This window comes from Gopherus evgoodei, chromosome 2 (assembly GCF_007399415.2).
Source record: "Gopherus evgoodei ecotype Sinaloan lineage chromosome 2, rGopEvg1_v1.p, whole genome shotgun sequence".
NCBI classification, from domain to species: domain Eukaryota; kingdom Metazoa; phylum Chordata; order Testudines; family Testudinidae; genus Gopherus; species Gopherus evgoodei.
The window spans coordinates 70792309-70819276 of record NC_044323.1 but is presented as its reverse complement, the minus strand read 5'-3'; the positions used below and the strand labels follow the sequence as shown (position 1 = coordinate 70819276).

The following is a 26968-nucleotide window of genomic DNA, read 5'->3' as shown; positions in this document are numbered from 1 at the left end:
GCAGATTCAAAGGTAGCCATCCCGCAGCAAAAAGAAAACCAGGACCAGACCCCAAAGAGAAACCGCTGAGCCCCAGCCCACCTGCAAACTTGACACCACCAGCCCAGGACCAAACAAAGACTGCGAATAGCCAGTCAACCACAAAAGGAGTCTCTCCTCTCCTGGTGCCCACACCCCAAATGCCAGAAGAAATGGACACAAGTCAGATATTAGGAATGGCAAGTGGGCATTCATCCATGAAAGCTTATGCTCCAATACGTCTGTTAGTCTATAAGGTGCCACAGGTCTCTCTGTCACTTTTTACAGATCCAGACTAACATGGCTACCCCTCTGATACTAGCATCCCAGTTCATCAATTTACCCTTAAGGTAATGAGACTTGCAGAATCCGAGGGCAGAATCTGACCATTAATGACTAGTGTTCACTGTGACCCTTTTTTATTTATATCTCACAATGTCTCTTGAGCTTTAAATCTGAAATCCTTGTTGATTTGGGTTGGATTAGCCCATTAATTAGGTCTCATTTAATAAACTAATGATAGGACCTCATTGTGACCAAAGTTAAGTCTCTCAGCTTGTCTTAAATAAAGATAAAGCCAAAGTATAAAAGGTACAGAAAAGGACTACAAAAATACTTAGAGGCACTAGTGGATCTTTCCTAAAGAATGAATGATTAAAGATTAGGATTATTTATTCTGTAAAGGAGAAGAGAATATATGATCGATATAAAATAATGAATGATATAGAAAAATGCCGGTGAGATGCTCCTAGTTATCTTTTCCCATAATAATTGGACACATAAAATAAAAGCTACAAATTAAAAAAAAAATAAAAAGGAAATAATTGTTTTACAATAATTAAGCATGCGGAATTCACTATCTTGTTACAGGATACTATTGAGACAACCAATTTAGGAAGACTAAAAAAAGATTTACAAACACAAGTCATTGCAATGTAAGTTCAATTTTCAAGGGCTAATAGTGCTCATGCTTCAAGACAAGAACTGATCACTAGTTAGTGGTCTGGAAGGAAATTCTTCTTGTGAATTATCTGAGTAAGTGACTTCAGGGAATTTAACACCTTTCATTGAATCTCCTGGCACTAGGCAATCTTGAAGACAACATATCTGACTAGTGGAATATTAACTTGTTTCAGTATGAGAACTTCTATGTTCATTAATATAATTTAAACTTACGTTTTTGCTGTAAAATTGTGAATATTTTGGGTAAGTGCATGTGTGACTCAGTTTGGAATTGTATCTAACTACTACAGTATGTTTAAGACACTACAGAATACACATTACCTTAACAATGTAATCTGTGCCACTTGCTTTACTCTTTACATTATATAACACCCACTGAATGTATTCTTATGTAAATAACTCCAGACAGTTTTCAGAATAAAATTATTAGAGCAGTCCTCATTCTTCTGAATACTTATTTTCTGTAAGTATCGTTTTAACCTAAGTATTTCATGCAACCTTCTTATGGCTCTATTGATTTTTTTTCATGATGGTCTAATGACTGTTTAAAAGTACATACCTGCATGGATGAATGCTCACATTTCTTGGTATTAGTACTGTGCTAACTTGCACACATCAGGTGTTCTCCATGTGCAACTTGAAGGTGTACAAAGATTTAGGTCTACATAAACACACCACCCTTCCCCCACAAAATTAAGAGCTACAGCTATTCCAAGACAGTTACTGTAGAGACTACAAGAGACATCAGAGTATTAAGTCCTTTCCCTGAGACCTATGAACTATTTTCTATTTAATGAATGCTTTCCCTGTTGCTATAACGATTCCTACAATCATGGATTCATGCTGAGGGAGAGTTAGTCTGTTGAACTGAAACAAAATCTCTAACATTTTTATATGCTCTTAATGGAAAAGTAAATTCACTCTCTTCATTACCAATCTGTGTATAATTATCAATATAGGATGCTGTCGTTCAGGCCCCAATCCTGCAAATATTTACACATGTGCATAAATTTACATGCTAATCACATACACTAAGGTAAGTACATATAGATCTACTCACATGCGTAAATTACGCAGATACATAATGGCCAGATTTTTCAAGATATTTAGTTACCTACAGATGCAAATAAGCACCTAGATGCTTTTGAAGCTGGAACTAATTCCCATTATTTTAAATGGAAGTTAGGCTCCTGGTGCTTTGGAAAATCCCACTAGATGCCTAACTAACATTAAAAATTTGGCCCTGAGGATATGTCTACACTGCAGTTAAACACTCGGGCTTGCCAGGCTCAGGCTATGGGGCTGTTTAATTGAGGAACAGGCATTTGGGCTTAGGGCTCTAGTCCAAGCCTGAACTTCTACACTTCATTGCACTGCGATTCCTTTCTGACAACAAAAATTACTGCATGAGCCCAGGATGGGAGACTGAACCCTGAGGCCACCCAAGGGTCAAAGTCGAAGCCCGAGCTCCACCACGTTGGGCTGGGGGCAAAGAGACATCAGTGATTAGAAGGAAAGAGAACCAAATGCCTAGAAAACCTCAAAGAAACTGATGATATGAGTTTATTCTGGAACGAGCGATAACCTGGTTTGAAAATCTCCAACGCTCTATAGGTGTATAACGTGCACTGCAGGACTTGCAGGGAAATGTAAAGCAGTTAGTAAGAAATAGGTCTATTGTTTAATGCAGATGTTGTCAGAGGCCACAATAATGAACAAGTTGTTTCTAAAGGAACATGAAAGAAAGATACAGTTGTGAGTCTCAGGGAACAAAACAGACCATTTCTGTTCTGCACTCAATTACTGCAGAATGACAATACCGAAGAAAGGATTGCCCTGAAAAAGACTGTAGCAGTGTCAATTTAAGATAGAACCGATCAACATTGTTAAATCAGCTGTGACCAAAAAAGTCTGAAAAAAATGGGCTTCAGGTCCAATAAAAATGTGACAGAGTAATTAGACAAACTATCTGATTTTGGTATTTTTAGTCTGGAACTAGCTAATATCTTCTGGAGAGGAGCTGGGGTAGGGATTTTCCAAAGGTTATGAAAGGCATATTGCAAATAAAAGAATCTACTTCATGAATTGCTTCCTAACTGGCTTAGCTCCTGTTTATTGTCCCCTATTTAGAATCTCCTTTGAATGACCAGGTACAGATCTTTTTAATGCAATCATGATCTCTCTGGCAAGAAGAGCATGCTACAATGTGACGTGATGAAACATAAGTAAGAATCATCACATTTATTGAAAGAACATGGTTATAAACTCAGTGAAGAAAAGTGGGAAAATAGCTCTAAGCTAACAAAATAAAATATTCTTAGACAACAGATCAATTTCACCGTTTGCGTGATACCTTGCTGCCCACACAAAGGACAAGGAGATTATTTTGTTGCACAGTTGATAGTGCTCTGGCAGTGCAACTGGTGCAATGACTGTGGGCTCTGAAGAGATATTGAAATATCAGCGGATAGTCAACCTGAAAAATGCAGTATATTAGATTCTACTTTGCCTATTTTTAAAGGGATTATCTAGAATAATCATCATCACCTACTATGACAATAGCACTGCAGATCTACTTATAATCAAACAGCTGATGGAATTACAGTGTGGAAACTCTTTTCATAGGTTCATAGAACAAACGCTGTTGTTCCCATTTTCTATAGACATTCTGGCAACACATTTTTTTAAAAAAAAATTTACCATTACTTTATCAAATCAATAACCTTTCCAGTTATGCATTAGTCTGCTTCTGTTTTTTTATAACAGAAAATTAAATTCCTTACTTCTCTTTAACTTACCACAGCTTGTCTTTAACTTATCTTTAGCTTCTCTTTACCTTCTCTTTAACTTACCACAGCTTAACCCTCTCTTTCAGTAATAAGTCTGCAGAATGAGATTCAGATCTGAATCTTAGGTCAAGTTTGTTCATAGTGGCAAAATGATAGCTTTAAAGTACAGATAACAGATTGCAATAGTGAGGATTGAGACATTCTGTACCTAGACACTATAGGCACTTCAAATTTACAGTCACCCTCAGTTCTTAAATTCAGCTTTCAGCAGGGCGGATGTCTGATAGCTGGGAGGAATAAGAGAAAGGAGCATCTGACATGAACTGGCCACAAGGAGGGGACAGAAGGTGGCCTGTGCCATGGAGAGGCACCAGATAAGGAGGGGCAAATACCTCCCTCTCTTTCTTCACCTGGCTCATATTGGGCCAACATCAGAACTAGCTGTGCTTCAGGCACCGGGGGAGGGCAGGAGGGTGACCTGGCTGTTAGCTATTCTGTGCTGAATAGGTATCTTAAAAATGACTAGACTGGAGACAAATAGAAGAATTTTGACCACAATTCAGCTAAATACCTGCTCAAAGGTAAATGTTCCAAGATGAACAGATTTTATTTTACAAGAATTTTGCTATTTTCCCTCATTAATCAGCTACAGTTTTATTTTTAAATTTTTTGGACAGGTTATCACTTTAGGATTTTGAGAAGAGGCTCTATAGTGGACATACACTAGCACATTTAAAATACACAGTTATAGATGAAGCTTCTTGTATGAGGGAACAGATCTGTATCTCGTTAGCTCTCTAGCTGTGGAATCTAAACTACTTGGCAATTATTTAAAATTACGTAAAACAAAATATGCAGATGAAATCTTAAAGTTCCTAAAACATTAACACAAACTTAAAATTTCATAATTTACATTAAGCACCTAGAACTTCTTGGAAGCTAAATCCAAGCAGACAGTATTTGAATCCTGGAGATCCCATTTAGGAGTGAAGGTTAAATTGTGGGCTGGATTCACTCCAGGCATAAACCCTGGGAAAGGCCCATTTGCAGAAAGTCTACTGAGGGATGAGGCAATGGCAGCGTAAAAAAGCCACATCTTCCCTGATGCCAAGGAGAACAACAACACAGGGCCCTGCACAGTCTGAAAAGTGGGCACTGCTGGCTTGGGAGAGGACATGGCCAGAGCAGCAACCACATGTGGCGATTCAGTGCCACGCCTCAGATCCTCCTTGAATTATAGCTAACCACCTTCTCCATCCTGAAGAGGCACTAGGATAGGACGGTGAGCCTTCCATGGGGGGGCGGGGGGAGGAAATGCCCCACTTTCTCTTGGGCTTCTGATGCTGAATGGTTACATGGAAAACTCTCTCCTCAAAGTGCTATAAGACACAAATGAAGATCAGATAATACTCTGAGAAATGCTATTGAATCCCACTCAGCAAAGAATAAAAAGGCTGGGATTTTATATTCTCAGCTATATCAGTTCAGGTCCTTGCAGGCCTCCAGTCAAACAAAACAAGCAAACAGAAGGATTATCACAATAGATGTATCCCTACTATTAAGTTTCCTAAATGCCAGTACCTCTGTGCAGGTGTAGATAAGCAAGCTTTTTTTGGCAGAAAGTATTTAGGTAGGCTACAGAACTGTCTAAATACTTTCCGTATCCTGCCAAACTACATGGATATCTTGTAGCTATAATAAAAAATCTGCAACAACATGTTATCCACAACTATCACCAATACCTACTCTGGGATGAAAACAATGAAATTACTGGTAAAGATAAAAATCATAAAGATGACTCATACAAGGAAAGCCTGGAGGCAAGTCTCCAGTATCTCTTAGCGGGACAAGTAAAGAGCCCAATAATCTTAGGATGTTATCTTACTTTGTTTATCCATGTTTAGATAAATGCAAGTTGTTAATATATGCACCCAGGTTATTAAATGTAGGTTATTAAATAGGAAATCATCCAATAAAGGCATAATGGTAAAATCTGTAGTATTTGGTCTAAAAGCAAGGATAAATATAAATGTATTCAGACTAGGGCTGTTGATAATCACATTTAACTCATGCGATTAACTCAAAAAAATTGCAGTTTTAATTGCACTGTTAAAAAATAGAATACCAATTGAAATTTATTAAATATTTTGGATGTTTTTCTACATTTTCATATATATTGTATTCTATGTTGTAACTGAAATCAAATTGTATATTATTTTTATTACAAATATTTGCACTGTAAAAATGATAAACAAAAGAAATAGTATTTTTCAATTCACCTCATACACGTACTGTTGTGAAATGTCTTTTTCGTGAATGTGCAATTTACAAATGTAGATTTTTTTGTTACATAACTTCACTCAAAAATAAAATAATGTAAAACTTGAGAGCCTACAAGTCCATTCACTCCTACTTCTTGTTCAGCCAATCACTAAGAGAAACAAGTTTGTTTACATTTACAGGAGATAATGCTGCCTGCTTATTTTTTCACAATGTCATCAGAAAGTGAGTACAAGCGTTCTCATGGCACTTTTGTAGCCAGCATTGCAAGGTATTTACGTGCCAGATATGCTAAACATTCATATGCCCCTTCATGCTTCAGCCACCATTCCAGAGGACATGCTTCCATGCTGATGACGCTCGTTAAAAAATATAATGCATTAATTAAATTTGTGACTGAACTCTTTGGGGGAGAGCTGTATGTCCCCTGCTCTGTTTTACCCGCATTCTGCCATATATTTCATGTTACAGCAGTCTTGGATGACGATCCAGTATGTTGTTCATTTTAAGAACACTTTCACTGCAGATTTCACAAAACGCGAAGAAGGTACCAATGCGAGATTTCTAAAGACAGCTACAGCACTCGACTCAAGGTTTAAGAATCTGAAGTGCCTGCCTAAATTTGAGAGGGACGAGGTGTGGAATATGCTTTCAGAAGTCTTAAATGAGCAATACTTCGATACGGAAACCACAGAACCTGAACAATGAAAAAAAAATTAACATTCTGTTGGTGGCATCTGACTCAGATCATGAAAATGAACACGCATCAGTCCGCACTGCTTTGGATTGTTATCGAGCAGAATCCATCATCAGCATGGATGCATGTTCCCTGGAATGATGGTTGAAGCATGGAGAGACATATGAATCTTTAGTGCATCTGGCACATATGTATCTTGCAATGCTGGCAACAACAGTGCCACGAGGACGCCTGTTCTCACTTTCAGGTGACACTGTAAACAAGAAGTGGGCAGGCATTATCTCCTGCAAATGTAAACAAACTTGTTTGTCTGAGTGACTGGCTGAACAAGCAGTAGGTCTGAGTGGACTTATAGGAACTAAAATTTTACATTGTTTTATTTTTGAATGCAGTTTCTTTTGTACATAATTCTATATTTGTAAGTTCAACTTTCATGATAAAGAGATTGCACTACAGTACTTGCATTGGGTGAACTGAAAAATACTATTTCTTTTGTATTTTTACAGTGCAAATACTTATAATCAAAAATAAATATAAAATGAGCACTGTACACTTTGTATTCTGTGTTGTAATTGAAATCAATATATTTGAAAATGTAGAAAACATCCAAAAATACCTACATAAATGGTATTCTATTATTGTTTAACAGTGCGATTAATCACGTGATTAATCACAATTAATTTTTTTTACTGCTTGACAGCCCTATTTCATACCACTATCTGACGTATATTATACTATGTGAAGCATATTAAACTGCACATTAAGGGCTGGAGTCACAAAAGGGTGGGACGGATAGCTCAGTGGTTTGAGCATTGGCCTGCTAAACTCAGGGTTGTGAGTTCAATTCTTGAGGGGGCCATTTAGGGATCTTGGATAAAAATCTGTCTGGGGATTGGCCCTGCTTTGAGCAGGGGGTTGGAATAGATGACTTCCTGAAGTCCCTTCCAACCCTGATATTCTTTAAAAAAAAAAAAAGGACTTAGGTGTCTAACTGCCAATTTAGGTGCCTAAATCCCAGAATCAGGGATTCACAAAAGCCCTGTTCATCTGCCCCTGAGCTCTGTAGGTGCCAAAAATTGCTCAGCACCTATGTTTTTGCAGTAAAAGTTCCCTCGGTGTTTCTGCTTCTGGGCATGTGCACTATAGGCCCATGCCAGGCATCTGTATGCCTGAACCCCAGACACCTCTCAGTTCCTTCCTTCCAGATAGACTGCAATATAGAGGGGAGGGAGGGTGGGTTGTGGAATAGACACATTCACCACATCTCAAAGAATAACAATTACAGAACAGGTTAGCAACCTTTTCTTATTTGAGTGACTGCACATGTCCAGTCCAACTTCAGGTGACTTACAAGCAGTGTGATCTGGAGGTGGGATCGGAGTTTACCTGAAAATGACTGGAGATCACATGTCCAAATCTAGCTTTATCTCTAGATTGATGATTGTTGTTATAATATGAAGTGAAGATATGCACAGCAGACCAAGTTGCTGTTTGGCAAATGTCCAGAATAGGCACCTGGGCCAGAAAGGCTGTTTGAGGTCTGACTGAATGTGCCAGAATCTTACTGGCAAAGTCGTAACACAACTAAATACAAGAGGAGATCCACAAAGAGACTGGAAGGCCCTTCATCCTGTCTGCAACTGCCATGAATAACAGACTATGATCTAAATGGTTTAGTCCTATTCTAGCAAAATACTAATGTTCTCCTAACATCCAATACGGAGTTTTTTATCATCCTGATGAGACTGAGGTTTGGGGAACAAAGTTAATAAGCACATTGCCTGATTAATATGAAAGTGAGAACCCATCTTGGTGAGAAATTTTGGATAAGGGCCCAGGTGCATCTAGTTCTTGCAGAAGACAGTATATGCAGGATGAGACAAAAGAGCTCATAATTTACCCACTCTCCTGGCTGGGGTGATTTGACACTAAAAAGGCTACTTTCACTGAGAGGGAAAGCAAGTAGCTAAAGGTTCAAAGGGAGGAAGGATCCATTAGTTTTGACAACACTAGGTTTAGGTCCCACTGGGGAACAGGATCCTTCTTCTATAACTTCTGCCCTTTTTCCGAATTACCTCCTGTTGGTGAGGTATAAATGAGAGACAGTGGTGTGCCTGCTGCTTCTTTGGGGCAGGAGAATAAATGTCCAAAGACTTTAGTGTTACACTGGAATCCTTCAGGCCATACAGTCATCTGTCTGTTTTGAGAAAAGTGACATTCCCTCAAAAGGAAGATCCTCAATGGTTTGTTGGACCTCCAGAGGAAGAGCAGACTGGAGCCACGAACATCTGCTCATCATAATAGCTGATGCCAAGGCTCTAGCTGCAGAGTTGGCGGCATCCAAATTAATCTGATGTGAGATCCTAGCTACAAACTTTCCCTCGTTCATCACAGAGAGGAACTCTTGCCTCACGTCCTCTGGGAATCTGTCTTTAAAATCTTGTGATTTTAACCTCTGGGACAATATTTTAATGTGCCAGAAATGCCTGCTGATCACCAGTCCTGAGTTGCAGTCCAGCAGTTGAATAAAGCTTTCTGCAAAATAGATCGAGCTTCTTTGCTTTTGGGGTAGATGCTTACTGATCCTGGCATTCTCTCTCACTGGCAGCTGAAACCACCAATGACCCTGGAGGGGAGTAGGTGTAAACATGTTCAAACCCCTAGAAGGAGACACAATATCTGCACTCAGTCCTTTTTGCTGTGGGTGGGTGGAAGAGGAGGTAGAGTTAGCCACATTCTGGTGAGCTTCAAGACAGTCTCATTAATTTAAGAGCACCACTTGAGAAGATCCTACAGATGCTCAGATGTTGACCAGTCTGTGTGACCTGGCAAAAGCCAGCCTCTTTAGAAGGTCCTGATAGGCTCTATAATAACCAGTCAAAGAGCTCCTCACCTCCACTACCATTCCCTTGCTGAGTGATGAAGAGGAGGAAGCCAAAGCTGGCTGTAGTGGAGCCTCCTCAAAGTCCTCCAAGGGGAGATTCACTGGAGCAATTTCCTCTTGCTCAAGCCAAGCCTGGTACTGGGTGTGGTATCCTGCCAGGGTGGGTCTCGAGACCTACTTGAGGAAGTAGAGTGGGCAGAGTGCGGAGACTACCTGGGGGGATGAAGAAACCCCCACAAGTTCCAAAATGGCCATTGGTAAGTCTCCAGACCCCAGTTTCTTCCAAGCCATGGATCTCTACTGTCCAGGCACCACAGAGCCTCTGGTGGGTACCAGAGAGTGTAAACACTTGGAGGGGAATAATGACATGACCGTGACACATATGAGCTGACCGCCAAGTCTGAGGATGAATCAGCTTCTTTCAACCAAGGCTGTTCCTGTTGGTGCCAGAAATTGGCATCAGGAGCCCAGAACAGATAGCACTGGAGAGATCATCGCTCAGTTCCCTCTGGATGGTACCATACGATGATCACCCACGTGTCCAGAGGCGCCCATAGTACCCAATGCTGAGATGAAGCAGCCAACAAACTTTTACTACCATCCGATGGTATTGGGCGAGAGGAATCTTGGCTTGCTGGTGAAACTGGTATCGAGAGATTGAGAAGATCATGTGCTGCTTCATAAGCTTCCAGAATTGATGGCAATGGGATAGAGTCTTGCTGTTGAGTCAACAAGGATGACACGGCTGAAGTAGATAGCGTTGCTTCAGGGGCCAGTCTCAATTGCGCCGGAGCCAACATTGGAGTCGATAGTCCCACTGAGTAGATGACTGCCTCAGTGTTGAGCACCCTCTACTATCTTTCTCAGCATGCTTGCTGGATTTTGGTGTCAGGGACCTCGATCTGGATATAGAGTCCTTAGAAGCAATTTTCCTCAGTACTGGGCAGGATGACTGGCATCAGGGTTTGGCCAAAACAGGAGGAGTGTTCCTGATTGAAGAAGTTGTGCTTCGTATGAGCTCTGAATGGGAAGGCTCCGAGGGGGGGCACAGGGCTACCTCCATCAGAAGAAATTTAGGTCTGCCTCCCCGTCTTTCTTGGTTCTTGTCTTAAGTTCCCTACAGATTCGGCAATGATCCCTGACATGAGTCTCTCCAAGCCAGTTCAGGCCAGTGGAGTGTAGATTGCTCACTGACATGTTTCTTGTGGGACTCACAGGGTTCAAAGCCTGGGGACCAAGGCATGCCCCGACACCAAAACCAACACCTAACAAACGAAACTGAAGATTATACACCTCCCCAGTCTAATAAAGGAAACTTAATACTATTACTAATTTTAACACTAAAACTATGACTAAAAGTGAGTAACAACCATATATGAACAGTGGGGAAGATCTTGAGGTAGCAAGTTAAGACACTCCAACAACTGTCACAGGCAGTAAGAAGGGTCATGCCTAGCTCTGCCCCTTATTTCATTACAGAGCAGTGTGAGAAAAAAGAGGGTGCATACCCCACCCTGATGGATACCATGGAGGGAAAAATCTCTGAAAGTGCTCTGAGCACACACACCTGAAGTGGTATGGATATGTGCAATCACTCGAAGTATAAAATCAAATTGAATTTGGAACTGTATATATGGAAATAATGCTATTAAATAAAAATCAATGACAAAATATGCAGAGATTGACGTGAGTTAAATGCCACATGATTAATTTAAATGCATACGCAGTTTAACATGGGTGAAAAAAACATGAATGTTGGGTGGGGCAGCTATAGGATTTCAGCCCCTACAAATCTAGATGCCTTAATTAAAACGGTGGTTTGTATTGGGTGTAGCTCACAAATTAAAACGGATTTGCCACAAATGCTTAAATACACATAATTCTATATTAGGCAGCTAGGCACTAAAGACAATGTCAGGCCATTTTAAATCCCAAGTTTAGATTGTGTAAAAATAAGGATTTATAAAACTTTAAGTCAATAGAAAAGTTGTTGTACATTTAAAGAAAATTCCAATAAAAGTTTTTTATTTAAGTATTTCCTCTACAGTGTTTGCAAGCCAAATGCTTCAGTATTTTCCTAGTGCATGAGAAACAGAGAACAAAACTGTCTAGACCAATGTTTCTCAAACTGGGGTCGTCACTTGTGTAGGGAAAGCCCCTGGCGGGCCAGGCGGGTTTGTTTACCTGCCCCGTCTGCAGATCCGGCCGATCACAGCTCCCACTGGCTGTGGTTCCCTGCTCCAGGCCTATGAGAGCTGCTCGAAACAGCATGGGCCGAGGGACTTACTGGCCGCCGCTTCCAGCTGCCCCCATTGGCCTGCGGCAGCGAACCGCAGCCAGTGGGAGCCGTGATTGGCTGGACCTGCGGATGGGGCAGGTAAATAAACCGGCCTGGCCTGCCAGGGGCTTTCCCTACACAAGCAGCGACCCCAGTTTGAGGAACACTGTGCTAGAGACAAAAATAAGAATAATTAATTTTCATATTTCAAGTTGTGAAAAAATGCATAAAAGTAAACTAAGGGCTTGTCTACTTTTGAAAGTTAATTTCGATTAAGTTAGGGTATGCATTAAAGCACAACAGCTATGCCTCCACGTGTGAACATTCTTATTCCAGGATAGCTATACCTGAATAGTTATTCTGGAATAACTCCTGGCCTACACAAGCCCATAACACCTAACTATTGAAAAGTGAACTTTCTTAGGCCAAGATCCTGCAAACATGCTTTACTTTATGCACATAAGTAGTCCCATAAGCTTTACAGGACTACTCATGCAAGTAAACTTATGGACATGCCAAAATGTTTGGAGGACTGGGGTCTTCCTTTGTAAAAATATATGGAATTCTTAACCTGAGGATGTCAATTTACATGAAAATACAAACTAATATCTACCAGGGGAATGTTAGCATTTCATTCATTTCTTACATTTCTCTGTTACCATTACAATTGCCTCAGTTATTTTTGCAGATAGCTCACATGTGTTCAGTCATACATAAATACTGTATCACTCCTCCCCCACGTCCCAAAAGTCAGCCAGCTGTTACAAAATTCAGACATTTGTTAACACAATTTACTGTCTGATACTGCTAAGCAAAATAGAGACAATTAATAATTATCAGAACTGAAGAGTCTGAGACAGCTTATGAGTAAAGGATTATATTAGTTGTTTAAAGAGGACAAACAAGTTCCTGCCTCAAGTAACACAAAACAAAGGACAGTGATGTATATAACCAGTGAGGAAAGAGACGCTCTCAATGTCTTTTGTAGATTACTGTGTGAGTGACAGAAGTGGCAGGAGCAAATACCTCTTTTCATTTGCTCAGCCTGTTTGAGAAGAATAGCTATGCTTGCCAAGGAAGCTGCAGCTGTGCTCCAGCTCAGTTTAATCACTGTGTATGGCTGAGGGTTAATTAGGTGCCATTCTTACTCGTATTTGTTGTTCTAATGAAGATTTGCATAAATGTAAGACTACTGGGTAACTGATACTTGATTTTTCCCTTCAAAGAGGGTGTGTGTGTGTGGAGGGGGGAACTCACACATCCTAAGTGTTTATATTTGTGGGATATTCAGTGTTGCCTTTCCATTTGACCTGATCTGCTTCTGCCTGTTTGATGAATGGTGAACAAAGAGTTCAAGGTTGCTTATCGATTTGAGCCCCCTGCTGGGTTCTCTGCCTCTAAGATGAAGCAGTATACCTTAGACGAAGGGAGGACAAAGTGGATTGAAAATTGCTCCCAGCTAATAGAGAATATTTATACAATATTTCTCCCAGATGTGCCAGGGCTATTTTCAAAATGATTCCCCCACTGAGAGAAAGAGGGAGTCAATTTACAACACCATGTTCAAATTAGATTGCAGGGAATGTCTAATCCAACAGTTTGTTAATGATAAAATATCATCAGAACTGGACTCAGAAAATGAAACAAATGGCACAAGCAGGAGAACTGTTATAGTGCAGCCAGAAATAGAAATAAGTAGCGCTATCACATCAGGTTATCACATCACGAAAAATAAGAGCCCCCAAAATTTGTAGAAGTCTTCAATTTCAAAAACATACCACTAAAATACAGAGTTCACATGTACGTAAATTACCAAGAATAGGAATAAACAAACAATCCAAAAGACAGGAAACAAAGAGCTCAACATTTCATATTCAGGAGAAGTGAGCTCACAAAGCAAAACATAGGAATACTATTCATTCCTCAAAGTCAAGGTATGAAATACACAAGACACAGTAAGCAAATCCCCGAAGAGTATTTAAAGGGATACTTAACTTAAAATATCAAACTTTTGTACAAAATATTTTACCAACTACTATAATTGAAAGAGATGACAGGAAAAAAAAACACTTCTTTCCTCAATCTTTTTGAGTTTGTTTATTTTGTGTGTTTGGTAGCATTCTTTGTATAGTCACATTTACTGTTTCCCCTGTATACTCATCCAGTTTCTGCTATTATTTTGTGTGAGTATTTCACACAATCATAGGGGAGGAAAAACCATTAAGAAAAGAAAAATCCGATCGTAAAACTACAAAAAATGGCAGAGGTGCTACGGGGCAAGTGAAGTATCAGAAATTATTTTTAATTCACCATTTGAAACAGAATATATTTTCAAGTTGATAGTGTCCCTTTAGAGACCAGACTGCCCCACCCCCCAAAAACATTTATATTTCCAACTTCTAACTCAAGCACAGCTTTCCCACTAACTTTTAAAGTGCCCATATATCACTAATAGAAAACTCCACATTAATGTCACCATACCCCTTATGTTTATTCTAAAGACTCCAAGACTATTAGTTTTCTTTTCTTTACACTTGTGTTACCCCTCCAGCTGTATCAAAAGACAAGCCTCTGCTCAATAAAATGTATAGTCAGAAGTGTGCACGTGAAGTGCCTCCAACACATCAGTAGGGGGTGCAGTAAACACCAGAAATAAACATGCCTGAAGTCACAAGATATTTAGTAACTGTCTAGTCTCCTTTACTGTTTCAGCTTTTAACTGGGACATTGTGAGTGTTACCAGGATCTCATTTTTCCTGTAAGTTTGGGCTGTGTTATTTGAGTCACCACAGGTAACTATATATTGGACTCCTTTTTACATCTAACTGCAGCTTTTTGTATCACATCTAAGGCAACCCCAAATGAAGGAATTTAGCCAGTCAAACACTTGCCTACCCTCAGAATTTCATTGTGAGCCTTGAGATATTTTAGTGTTTTTCTTAAAGCCCCAGCTCCTGGAGGACTGTGATTACATGAGAAGCTCAGTTTTCTTCTTCTTCTTTTTTTTTTTAAATAAGTTTCTAGCCCTCATGGTTTGGGAAAAAAACAAAACAAAACTTCAAAACATGAATCTTAAAGGCTTAGAAACTAAAAGGGAAATAAAAAGACTCCAGAATGTATCATGTTAAAAATCTCATGACATGTAAGCCAATTTCATGAGTTTCGGGAGCCTGACTCACTATTTTGGAATGTTTGGGATCCTCAGTCGTACAATCAGAATCATTCCTTGGTCATTGGGGGCAGGACAAAGGGTGGAGCCAGAGGCCTAGCAATCAGCAGGAAGCAACCAGATGTATGACTGAAAGTTGAAGGGAATGGTTAACCACTACACTAGTTAATAAGAGTGACTGCCTATTCTCTACGTTAATGCCTATTATTTGTAAACTGTTTTGTTAGCCTTCCACCAGAACTGGTACTATAATACTCTTTTCAGAAGGATGTTTAAATGAAAACTTTCTATTTCAATGTTCAGTAATATTATCTGGCTGTAATATCCCACATTTCTCAAATAGCATTTACCGCTAGGGATATATTAGAGATTAAACTCTTTAGTTTGAAATAGCGTATTTTTATTCTCAAGCCCTAAAAATGCACCTGCCCTTCTGACAATATGTTTTCTCTTTAATTTATATCATGTACATTTTTTCATTTAGCGTTGTAACAATCACACACAGTAAATTTTAAATCTACATTTTATGTCTTTTTTTTTTTTTTTTTTTACACAGTAGTAAGACACAGTACCAAGCAGATACTAATAGATAACAGAAAGCCAGATGTGAATGAATGCAAAAGTAAAACCAGTGTTAATTTCTTACCAGGGTTGCAGTCTGTAAGAAGTGAGCAGATGGAGAGGAGAACTTTAGAAATGGTTAATGCTGGACTCCAGTTGTCTTTTAAAATGTCAAGGCAGATCACTCCTTGGCTGTTAATATTACAGTGATAGATTCTTGTCCGAAATGTAACCTAGAAAAGACAGTGTCTAAGTATAAAGGTGTTTAAAACCAACAGTTCCAGTATTATTATTATTATAAAGTAGTTACAAAATCTTATCAGTTAAAGAACATTCTGCTTTCCTGAGGCCAGTGTAACTTTGCAGAGTGATACTTACTACTATGCTGCGTTCAATTAAAAGTTGTGTAAGTTTTAAAATATTTACTATAGTAAAATTCTGCATCTCTCTGGCTGGTAACAGAACTGATTTGGTGTCAGTGTTCATGGTTGGGACATGGTTCCAGAGATACACTTGTATGGAGTCTCCTGACCTCCCTTATCTCTGCACAGGGGCCACAGAGTGCAATTTAACCACTGATGTGGAGTGATCTCCATGAAGTCGCTTTACAGCCAATTCCGCCTTTGAGGGGAGTAGAAAGAAGGATTTCTCCCACATCCCATCCCATCTGCTGAGTACCTGGCCCAGTTCACTGGAGTTGGTGTTGGACAGCTTAATAACAAGTAGAAAAACCTGACATACAATGTCCTGGGGCTAGGTAGACAAATTCTTTAGGAGAGGCTGACACAATAACCTTATTTGAATTTCTAAATTTAAAGTCACAAATGAACCAATTGGAATTGCATCTACATATCTTTTCCTTTGTTGTTTATATTATAATTTTTTTGATGTTTGTACCCATTCTAGTTCACATCACAAGAATAGAGCCCTGCAAGCCGGCGAGTATCTGCTTTATATCTGCGGGCCATTTCTGCGGATAGCAGTGCGGATGCGGATACAAATTTTCTATCCACACAGTACTTTGACGGTAAGAGCCGGGTGGGCAGATGTAAGGAAGCATGGCACAGACCCTTCACCTGCCCTGGGAGGTGGAGGGTCGGCCATGGCTTCCCACAGCTGCCCTCCCAGCTCTTACCATGGCTGGGCTGCAGCTCCAAGTCACCACCCCCAGCAGAAGCCATGTCAGGGAGAGCCACACTGGCAGCTGTCGGGAGCCTGGATCTCTCCACCCGCCCTGGGTGGGGGGCTGGAACACTGGGCGGGGGGCTGTTTGGGCTCCCTGCCCAGGACAGGTGGAGGGACCCAGGCTACCCACGCGGCTCTCCCCGACTGGGTTCTGGTGGGGAGGATACTTTGGAGCCTCAGTCCGGCCCCCAGTGTAGAGCCCTGCAAATCCACGGATATCTGCAGATACCCGCATCTGTGGATGCAGATATGCACATATAATATTTGCGGACCCTGGAAAGATTGCGGATACACATTTGTGTATCTGAACAGGGCTCTACACTGAACTTGTACTGAACACACCAGAAGGGTAGCCTGCCTTTCCTTCTTCTGTGCTGGAGTAATGTGCGCACCTGTTCTAAAGTGTGTCCTGAAAATACAGGCCTTTTATTTTCAAATAATTTCAGCTGTAAAAGAAAGGTGTGTGGTTATTGGATAGAAAGGGACTATTTAAAAATGACATTTTGGTGTTCCTTAGTTATTCCCCATCAGCAATTTGTTTCCCTATCAGATTTACTCAGATGACAAGCCAAACAAGATTTTTATAATGGCTTGCTCAACGTGGCAGCTAAAAATCAAGATGTTTCATTTCTGTGGAATATCTCACCAGCAACAATAACTTTCTGGAGTTTAAATTAAGTCAAGAAATGGGTTGATTATGCATGAGACAGTACTGACAGCAATGAAAACTTGATGACAGCTCTGAATCGACTCTTATTTTAAGCAAGGACAAAATTTCTGTTTTCAATGGGATCCAAATGGGGACATTTGTCAGTAAACTAAGCAGATGATGCAAATATGTGCAATAACACACTGCTATTTTAATCATGTATATATTCTTTAACTGGTTGAACACTTCTTCAAGCCCTTTACCTCAGTCTTTCAAATGGCCTTGATAAGAGAAAGGAGTGAAAAGCCAATAGCTTTCTGTTGGTAAAGAATTGGAGGCAATGAAAAACACTTTTTCGCCATAACTACTTTTCCACAGAGATCTAGAAAGGCAATACGTTGGACCCTGATTGCATGAATCAGTGAGTTATGTAACAAAGAACCAACGATATCAGGTTTAACTGCTTTTAAATACATTTATGCCTAAGGTTACTATGCACTCATAAGCTGATTGAGCAGTTTGCTAGTCTACACTCCAAATATCTATGCTTTTCAGTGAAGTTGTGCTTTCAACTAATCTTTTTCAGGCTGGCTTACCTACGTGCTTTCTTCTGATACCTTTATAACCCTTTAAATATATATAAATGTATTCCTGTATCCTGCATCTCCAGCCCAAGTAAGTTACTACAGTGAGAAGATCTATCTGGGAGGAGGGCACAGAGTCATTGTGCTGGCTACAGATCAGTTCAAAATCTCTCTGCTGTAACGACAGTCACTGAAGGCTGGTTCTGTTCCCTTTACATCACCAGAATGGTATAAATAAGCCACAATTTAGGAGACAACTGGAAATATTGTTTCCTCCTCCAGATGACTCTGTAGCACCCAACTTGGGAAACTAACTGCAGTTGAAAATTCCTAGCAAGTATAAATGAGACAGGAGCATCTCATTCCCTCAGATTCTGACACCCACATATCTGATGCTGTATTTGTCACATACACAATCTTGATGTTTTGCAGGGCTATCTCCATCTATTGTGAGGAGACAAGAAGCCAGCTGACAATATTACTCTAGGGGTATTACATTATCTACAATATGGTCAGATTTTTATACTTGATACCATTTAAATGTGTCCTGTAAAGGATGAAGTCTAATGTTTCCACTTATTCCTTAATACAAAAGCCTAAATACACTCCTACTAACATTCAAAGGTTTATGGGCATATGCAGGAAGTTATCATAAGACAAATGAATGACAGATGAGTAATTTCCATTTCTCCAAAGATATCTGTCCTCTATGGACTCATTTTCTTTTATACTGTAGTGCATACAGAATATCTTATTTTCACTGGATATATGTGCAGGTCAGGGAAGGGGGAAAAATAAGACAATTTTCTGAAAACAATAAAAATACCATAGGAGGTTTTAAAGGTAACCTGTAAGGAATTTAAATTAATTCATACAATATTGGCAATAAATAATAATAATAATGATAAATACATTTATCCAGTGCTCCACAGCAAAGTTAGTTGGGTTCTATTAACAGAATAAAAACAAAAGTCTAATCTCTTTAAATAAAAACAAATGAGGTTAAGAACATATGAACAGTCATACTGGGTCAGACCAATGGTCCATCTAGCCCAGTATCCTGTCTGCTGATAGTGGCCAGTGCCAGGTGCCCAAAAGGGAATGAAGAGAACATGTAATCATCAAGTGATCCATCCTCTGTTGCCTATTCCCAGTTTCTGGCAAACAGAGGTTAGGGACACCATCCCTGCCCATCCTGGCTAATTGATGGACCTATCCTCCATTAACTTATCTAGTTCTTTTTTGAACCCTGTTATCGTCTTGGCCTTTTCAACATTTCCTGGCAAAGAGTTCCACAGGTTGACTGTGCATTGTGTGAAGAAATACTTTCTTTTGTTTGTTTTAAATCTCTGCCAATTAATTTAATTTGGTGACCCCTAGTTCTTGTGTTATGAGGAGTAAATAACACTTCCTTATTTACTTTCTCCACACCAGTCATGATTTTATAGACCTCTATCATACCCTCCTTAGCTGTCTCTTTTCAAAGCTGAAAAGTCCCAGTATTATTAATCTCACCTCATATGGAAGCAGTTCCATACCCTTAATCCTTTTGTTGCCCTTTTCTGTACCTTTTCCAATTCCAATATATTTTTTTGAGATGGGGCAACCACATTTGCATGCAGTATTCAAGATGTGGGCGTACTATGGATTTATATAGAGGCAAATATGATATTTTCAGTTTTATTATCTATCCTTTTCCTAATAATTCCAAACATTATTAGCTTTTTTGACTGCCACCGCACATTGAGTCGATGTTTTCAATGACTCCAAGATCTCTTTCATGAGTGATAACAGCTATTTTAGACCCCATCATTTTATATGTATAGTTGGGATTATGTTTTCCAATGTGCATTAATTTGCATTTTTCAACACTGAATTTTATCTGCCATTTTGTTGCCCAGTCACCCAGTTTTGTGAAACTCTTGGCAGTCAGCTTTGGACTTAACTATCTTGAGTAGTTTTGTATCATCTGCAAATTTTGCCGCCTTACTGTTTACCCCTTTTTCCAGATTATTTATGGATATTTTATATAATACTGGTACCAGTACAGACCCCTGGGGAACACCACTATTTACCTCTCTCCATTCTGAAAACTGACCATTTATTCCTACCGTTTGTTTTCTACCTTTTAACCAGTTACCAATTCATGAGGACCTTCCCTCTTATCCCATGACTCCTTACTTTGCTTAAGAGCCTTTGATGAGGGACCTTGTCAAAGTCTTTCTGAAAATCTAAGTACACAGTATCACCCTTGTCAATGTTTGTTGACCCCTTCCAAGAATTCCAGTAGATTGGTGTGGAATGGTTTCCCTTTACAAAAACCATGTTGACTCTTCCCGAACAAATTGTGTTCATCTATATGTCTGATAATTCTGTTCTTTACTATAGTTCAACCAGTTTTCCTGGTACTGAGGTTAGGATTACCAGCCTGTAATTTCCGGGATCACCTCTGGAGCATTTTTTTTTTTTTTTTTTACATGGCGTCACATTAGCTATATCATTTGTTACAGACGCTGATTTAAATGATAGGTTATATATCACAGTTAGTAGCTCTGCACTTTCACATTTGAGTTCCTTCAGAATTCTTGTGTGAATACCATCTGGGCCTGGTGACTGGTTAATTTGTAATACTGAAAAAGAAAGGATTGAAAAGAAAAGAAACATGTATAGAGCCAAGAGTAGTCATGGGGTGGGGAGGAAAACTTTAGTACAATGTGAAAAGCTAGGTCAGATGAAGAAAGATGAATTAGGATGTGGGGACTGTTTTCCATACTGAAAGGCTTTCCACAGCAAAAGCTGCAATGCCCACTTCACACATCCTAAGCAGAAGGAGGGGTGTGGGTGACCTCAGACAGTTGACTGCACAAGACTCAAGGATCAGGTTTCAAATATTGTAAGTGCCAACACCATGAAAAGCTTTAAAAACCAATCAGCAATATGCACTGAATGTCCTCAAAAACCAGACTAAGGAGCACCCAACCCATAATTAGTCTAGCTAATTAGCAATGTTTGGATTATTTTTATGTCAAAATATCTAGCCCTTCCCCTCCAAATGATGCTTCAATCTGCACTTGTATATAACTTGTGTATTGGTGATGTCACCTCAGTTATGGAACCTGAATAGAGAATTGAGTTGGTCTATAGGATTTCAGGCATATTTTAAATAATAGAACAGCCCTATACTTCAGGGACCCAAACTTGCAGTCCTCATTCAGACAAAATTCCTACGGCCCCCAATTCTTCAGTGGCTATTCTGTTTGAATAAAGACTTTCAGAGCACAACCATGGGTACAAAGAGTTGAGGTACATCGGGAAAAAGTCAAAATGAACTCTGCACTTTGTGAGTCTAAATCTGTCTACACTATGCACCTTTTAGCGACTCAGCTGTGCTGCTACAGCCGTGCTGCTAAAAGGTGTTGTCGGCAGGAAACAGCTCTCCCGCTGACCAAAAACTTCCAGCTCCAACGGGCGGTGGCAGCTTTGTTGGCAGGAGAGCTCTCCCGCCGACAAAGCGCTGTTCACATTGACGCTTTTTGCCGGTGAAACTTTTGTCATTCTGGGATGTGTTTTTTTCACACCCCTGAATGACAAAAGTTTTACCAATGAAAATCCAGTGTAGACAAAGCCTAACTCAGGAGTAGCAGTTCAGGTTTCAGTCGGTCAAACTTTGTCCATCCCAAAAGAGAGAATCATAAAACAAGACCAAGCCAAAACTCTTTAGTCTTTAGTCAGAACTACTGCAGAACAGTCTAAATTTAAAATCCCTACGTCCCCGCAAGATGCAATAACCCTTATGTTAATTAGTATCCTTAAATTCCTTATAGAAGGCAACTCAATTTAGTGTGTATTATGCCTAGGACTAAGGCTGTATTTCTAAGACAGAGTGATCCATCTCTGTTTTCTCCTTCTACAAAAAATTGTAGCTTACATAATGACAATTAATTAGGAAGAACAACAGCTGAGATACTTAATGGATTACCATGTAAAGTGCACAATAAATGACTGACCATAAGATGCTCACTGTTAAAGCAGACTATACTAATGTGTACCAACAAAAGGACTTTATTTATTTGATTTTTTGTAAACTTTTCAAATAATCTAAATATAATAGGTAATGAATATCCATAGATTTACTACATAAAGAGAAAACACAAACCATCTGCATTAGAAGGAAGTATTACCTTATAACTATTTTATTTGACACTGCACATTTTATTTATCAGATGTGAAACTAATTAACTGTTAAGAAATCTGAGGCCTAAATCATTCTGGGTTTTTTGTAAGGCTTCTGTTTTTCAGTTTTAACTGCCAAACGCCAATGAAACAGAAAACAAACAAAAAGAGCAAGAAAGCAAAATCGATGTTCATCCAATAATCACCACGTAACCACCAATACATAAGGGCTTATTTATACAGTAGGGTAATGCAGACTCTGGACGTGTGATTTCTAAACATGCGTTGCTCATTAATTGGTCCATGCTGGAGCACACTCAATGTTCTATAGTGGAGTGGACTTTAACATACTGCTGTTTGAAACAGGAAACTTTGCAAAGAGATTACTCATTACAGTATATACAAAGAGAAAGCCCTGAAAAACCCCAGTTTTTGCACATCTACATAAAACTCAAATTGCTAAAAATAACCCCCCAAAATGAAATGAATAAATCTCCCAAAACAGAAGATCTAGGTTCCTGTAACCAAATGCTCAGTGCTTAATATGGCTTGCTAGAAGTGATAATGATTCAGTGGAGTGTATAACACTGTTCATGTGGATCACTTTTTAATAGCGTCCAAAATGAAACAATGTCTACTTACGATAATGATACAGTATATTAATGGTAATTATGAAGCTAGCTAACCACCCACTCCACCTCAGTGGAAACGGCATTAGAGGCAAAAGTAATATCATTTGAGGTAAACAGAGCGATGCTAAACATATATGTACCATATACATATTTTCAATTGACATGCAGATTTGGTAGGTCTAAAGATGGATTCTAGTACTAATCCTTGCTGTAACTACAACAAAGAGCAAGTCAAGATGTTCTAAGAAGCTGTGCAAAGAAGCCCTTTGAAAATAATGGAAAGGGCAGGAGGAGAACAAAGAAAATGGAAACATGTCCAGTCACAGAGCTTCAGGATACAGAGCAATATTGAGTGATGCAGAGAGTCAAAAGCTTTCTCAGATAAAGACAGACAATACAAGTTTCTGTAAAATGACTTTATTCCTGACGTTACTATGTGTGATTACGGAATTTAAAAAAGGCTGTGCCAGCCAAATGAAAGTGGAAAAACAAATCTAAGAGGTGTATTGGCTGTTATTTAAACATTTTAAAAAACTGTTTCTGTGGATAATTTTCTGACTAGTTTAATCTTACACACCAGTCATGCCTGTCACAATAACCCCAAAATGTAGCCTACCAATCTTTCCTGTTTGGATATTGCCAAAATGCTCTTTCATGATAAGCTAAAGAAACCTACCTATTCTGACAGAAATGTAGCCAAACATCACACATCAACATGTACTTTACAATATATTTATTTTTTTTTAAACAATGTACCATTTTTATGCCGTATGACTGAATTAACTAGCCTATAAAACTGCTGGACTACCAATAAACATTACACAGTTTCTTTCCCAAAGGGAAAGTTGGTGGGTGCCACCCAATCTTTGAGGTACTGTACAAAGAATTTCCTTCAAGAAACTGGGCACCCTCAACTTATATTTTCAAGAACTTACAAGAACTTTGTGTCTGCTTGGGGAGAAGGGAAGACAGTGGTGGCGGTAGGAGTATCTAAGTTTGGGAGTGGGGAAATGGCAAGAGTTTATTTTGTACATGTGCTATGAGTTTTGGTTGAGACCATTATAATCAAATATCAATAAACCACAGCTGTTGATTAATCACAGTTAACTCATCCCATTAACTCAAGAATATTAATCAAGATTAATTGCAGTTTTAATTGCACTGTTAAACAACAGAATACCAACTGAAATGTATTAAATATTTTCGGATGATTTTCTACATTTTCAAATATATTGATTTCTACTATAACACAGAATACAAAGTGTACAGTGCTCATTTTATGTTATTATTTTTATTACAAGTATTTGCACTGTAAAATGACAAACAAAAGAAATAGTATTTTTCAATTCATCTCATACATGTACTGTAGTGCAATCTCTTTATTGTGGAAGCGCAACTTACAAATGTAGATTTTTTTGTTACATAACTGCACTTAAAAACAAAACAAAGTAAAACTTTAGAGCCTACAAGTCCACTCAGTCCTACTTCTTGTTCAGCCAGTCGCTAAGAGAAACAAGTTTGTTTACATTTACAAGAGATAATGCTGCCTGCTTATTATTTATAATGTCACCTGAAAGTGAGAACATGGCATTTTCGTGACCGGCACTGAAAGATATTTACATGCTAGATATGCTAAACATTCACTTTGCCCCTTCACTTTGGCCAGCATTCCAGAAGAGATGCTTCCATGCTGAAGATACTTGTTAAGCAAATAATCTGTTAATTAAATTTGTGACTGAATTCCTTGGGGGCCAATTGTATGTCTCCTGCTCTGTGTTTTACCTGCATTCTGCCATATATTTCATGTTACAGCAGTCTCAGATGATGACCCAGCACACGTTTGTTTTAAGAACACTTTCACAGCAGATTTGACAAAACGCAAGGAAGGTACCAATGTGAGATTTGTAAAGATAGCTTCAGCACTTGACCCAAGATTTAAGAATCTGAAGTGCCTTCCTAAATCTGAGCGGGATCAGATGTGGAGCACGCTTTCAAAAGTCTTAAAAGAGCAACACTCTAGTGTGGAAACTACAGGACCCAAACCACCAAAAAAGAAAATCAACCTTCTGCTGGTGACACCTGACCCAGATGATGAAAATGAACATGCATCAGTCTGCACTGCTTTGGATCATTACTGAGCAGAACCTGTCATCAGCATGGAGGAAAGTCCTCTGGAATGGTAGTTGAAGCATGAAGGGACATATGAATTTTTAGTGCATCTGGCACATAAATATCTTGCGATGTGGGCTACAAGAGTGCCATGAGAACACTTGTTCTCACTTTCAAGTGACACTGTAAACTAAAAAGCAGGCAACATTATATCCTGAAAATGTAAACAGGAATTGGCTGAACAAAAAGTAGGACTGAGTGGACTTGTAGGCTCTAAAGTTTTATATTGTTTTATTTTTTGAATGCAGTTATTTTTTGTACATAATTCTATATTTCTAAGTTCTACTTTCATGATAAAGAGATTGCACTACAGTACTTGTATTAAGTGAATTGAAAAATTCTATTTCTTTTATTTTTACTGTGCCAATATATATAATAAAAAATAAATAAAAAGTGAACACTGTACACTTTGTATTCTGTGTTGTAATTGAAATCAATATATTTGTAAGTGTGGAAAACATCCAAAAATATTTATATAAATAGTATTCTATTATTGTTTAACAGCATGATTAATCATGCAATTAATTGTGATTAATTTTTTAAATTACATGATTAAGCGCTTGACAGCCCTAAAATAAACAAACAAATAAAAGGAAGCTTTTGACCCAATTTGGCATACAGAAAATATAGTGGGAAGGAATGATAATTATGAGATTCAGAAGAATTAGCAGGTACTTGGATTCCCAGAAAACCACAGTAGTTCACAATGCTGTTTTATATCAAATGTGACCTTTGCATGTACTGATAATAATTAATATATGTCCTCTTCCTCTCCTCTTGTCACTTTCTTTCTATGTGTATCACAGTACTCTGGTGCTGTCTGGTGTTCCTTGTGATTCTGTCCCTTTGTTGGGCACTGAAGTTACTCCAATGGGGAGAAGGAAGAACTGCATCTGGACTTAACCTCCGCTGATGTCACTGCTGTGTACTGCCATGTAGTTTCATTGTCATGTGAAGATGCAAACACTAAAATGGATAGTGTCACAAAGGGTTTGAGAGGGAGGGGAAATGCAGATTACAGTTTTCAATTTTAACAGACAGCTGCTCTGGCAGCCATGGATAGCAGGATTAAGAATCATATTGCTGATTCTCACAATTTTTGTCATGACTCTTCTGATATTTCATTACTTTTTAATGGTTCACATAAATTTCTGGTTTCTACCTTCAGTCAAGTTTCACTCTTTCCCCAACTGGCTTCTGTCTTCATTTATTGACAATGGGACTGAAGTCAAAGGCTGCCTTCAGCAAGATAATCACCATGGGCCTTTCACTTTTATAGGTGAAAGTGTGCCATCCCCCGGCAAAGATTGTGGATCTTTAATCTTCATATGAAGGCCAAGCAAGGATCAGAATAACAGAGAATGAGACTGTAAGGGCAGAAGGCTTTTTACAAAACAGGACAAGAAACTATGAGGAATCATGTGGGGGGGGGGAATGTGGGGAGCAGAAGGTAGCTGAAAGGAGTTGCAGAGGAATGTGGCATGGCTGACAATGGGATGGGCAGGAGATTCTGAGCTAAATATTGCAGGGAGGAGGAGCAAAAGGAGATAGGATGCAATGAGGAGGCTGAGGGCAGGGAGGGAGGGGAAGAGAGAACATGCAGATACAGCGCCAGTGGTACAGTGGCCTATTCTCACGAGTTAAGTTGGGGGGCTAGAGTGACAAACGTCACACCCAGAGTTATAGGAGAGGGTAAGTAGAGGCCTTTCTGAGTAGTGAATAAGGATGCATGCATTTTGTGTGTGTGTGTGTGTTTCAGTTAATTTTGAACCTGAAATACTAGAACACAGATTGGGGCGAGTAGGCAGCTTCCCCTAAAAAGATTAACATATCAGAAGGCAGGGGAAAAGCAATGTGATTATTTTTGGAAAACTCTTATGATTTAAAGACAAAATGATTTTTTGGGGTCTGGCATGATTTTTAAATGTTAGGTAATA

The 26968-nt window shown here is 39.1% G+C and overlaps 1 protein-coding gene across 2 annotated transcripts in view; it reads right to left on the bottom strand.

Annotated features, from left to right (window-relative positions):
• Window positions 1-26968, bottom strand: part of LOC115645808 (ubiquitin-conjugating enzyme E2 E2) — a 329813-nt gene that overhangs the window by 26875 nt on the left and 275970 nt on the right. For both annotated transcript variants that reach the window (XM_030550949.1, XM_030550950.1), the window contains one exon: window positions 15725-15872. In XM_030550949.1, the coding sequence (XP_030406809.1) occupies window positions 15725-15872 (148 nt within the window). The remainder of the gene's footprint in view (window positions 1-15724; window positions 15873-26968) is intronic.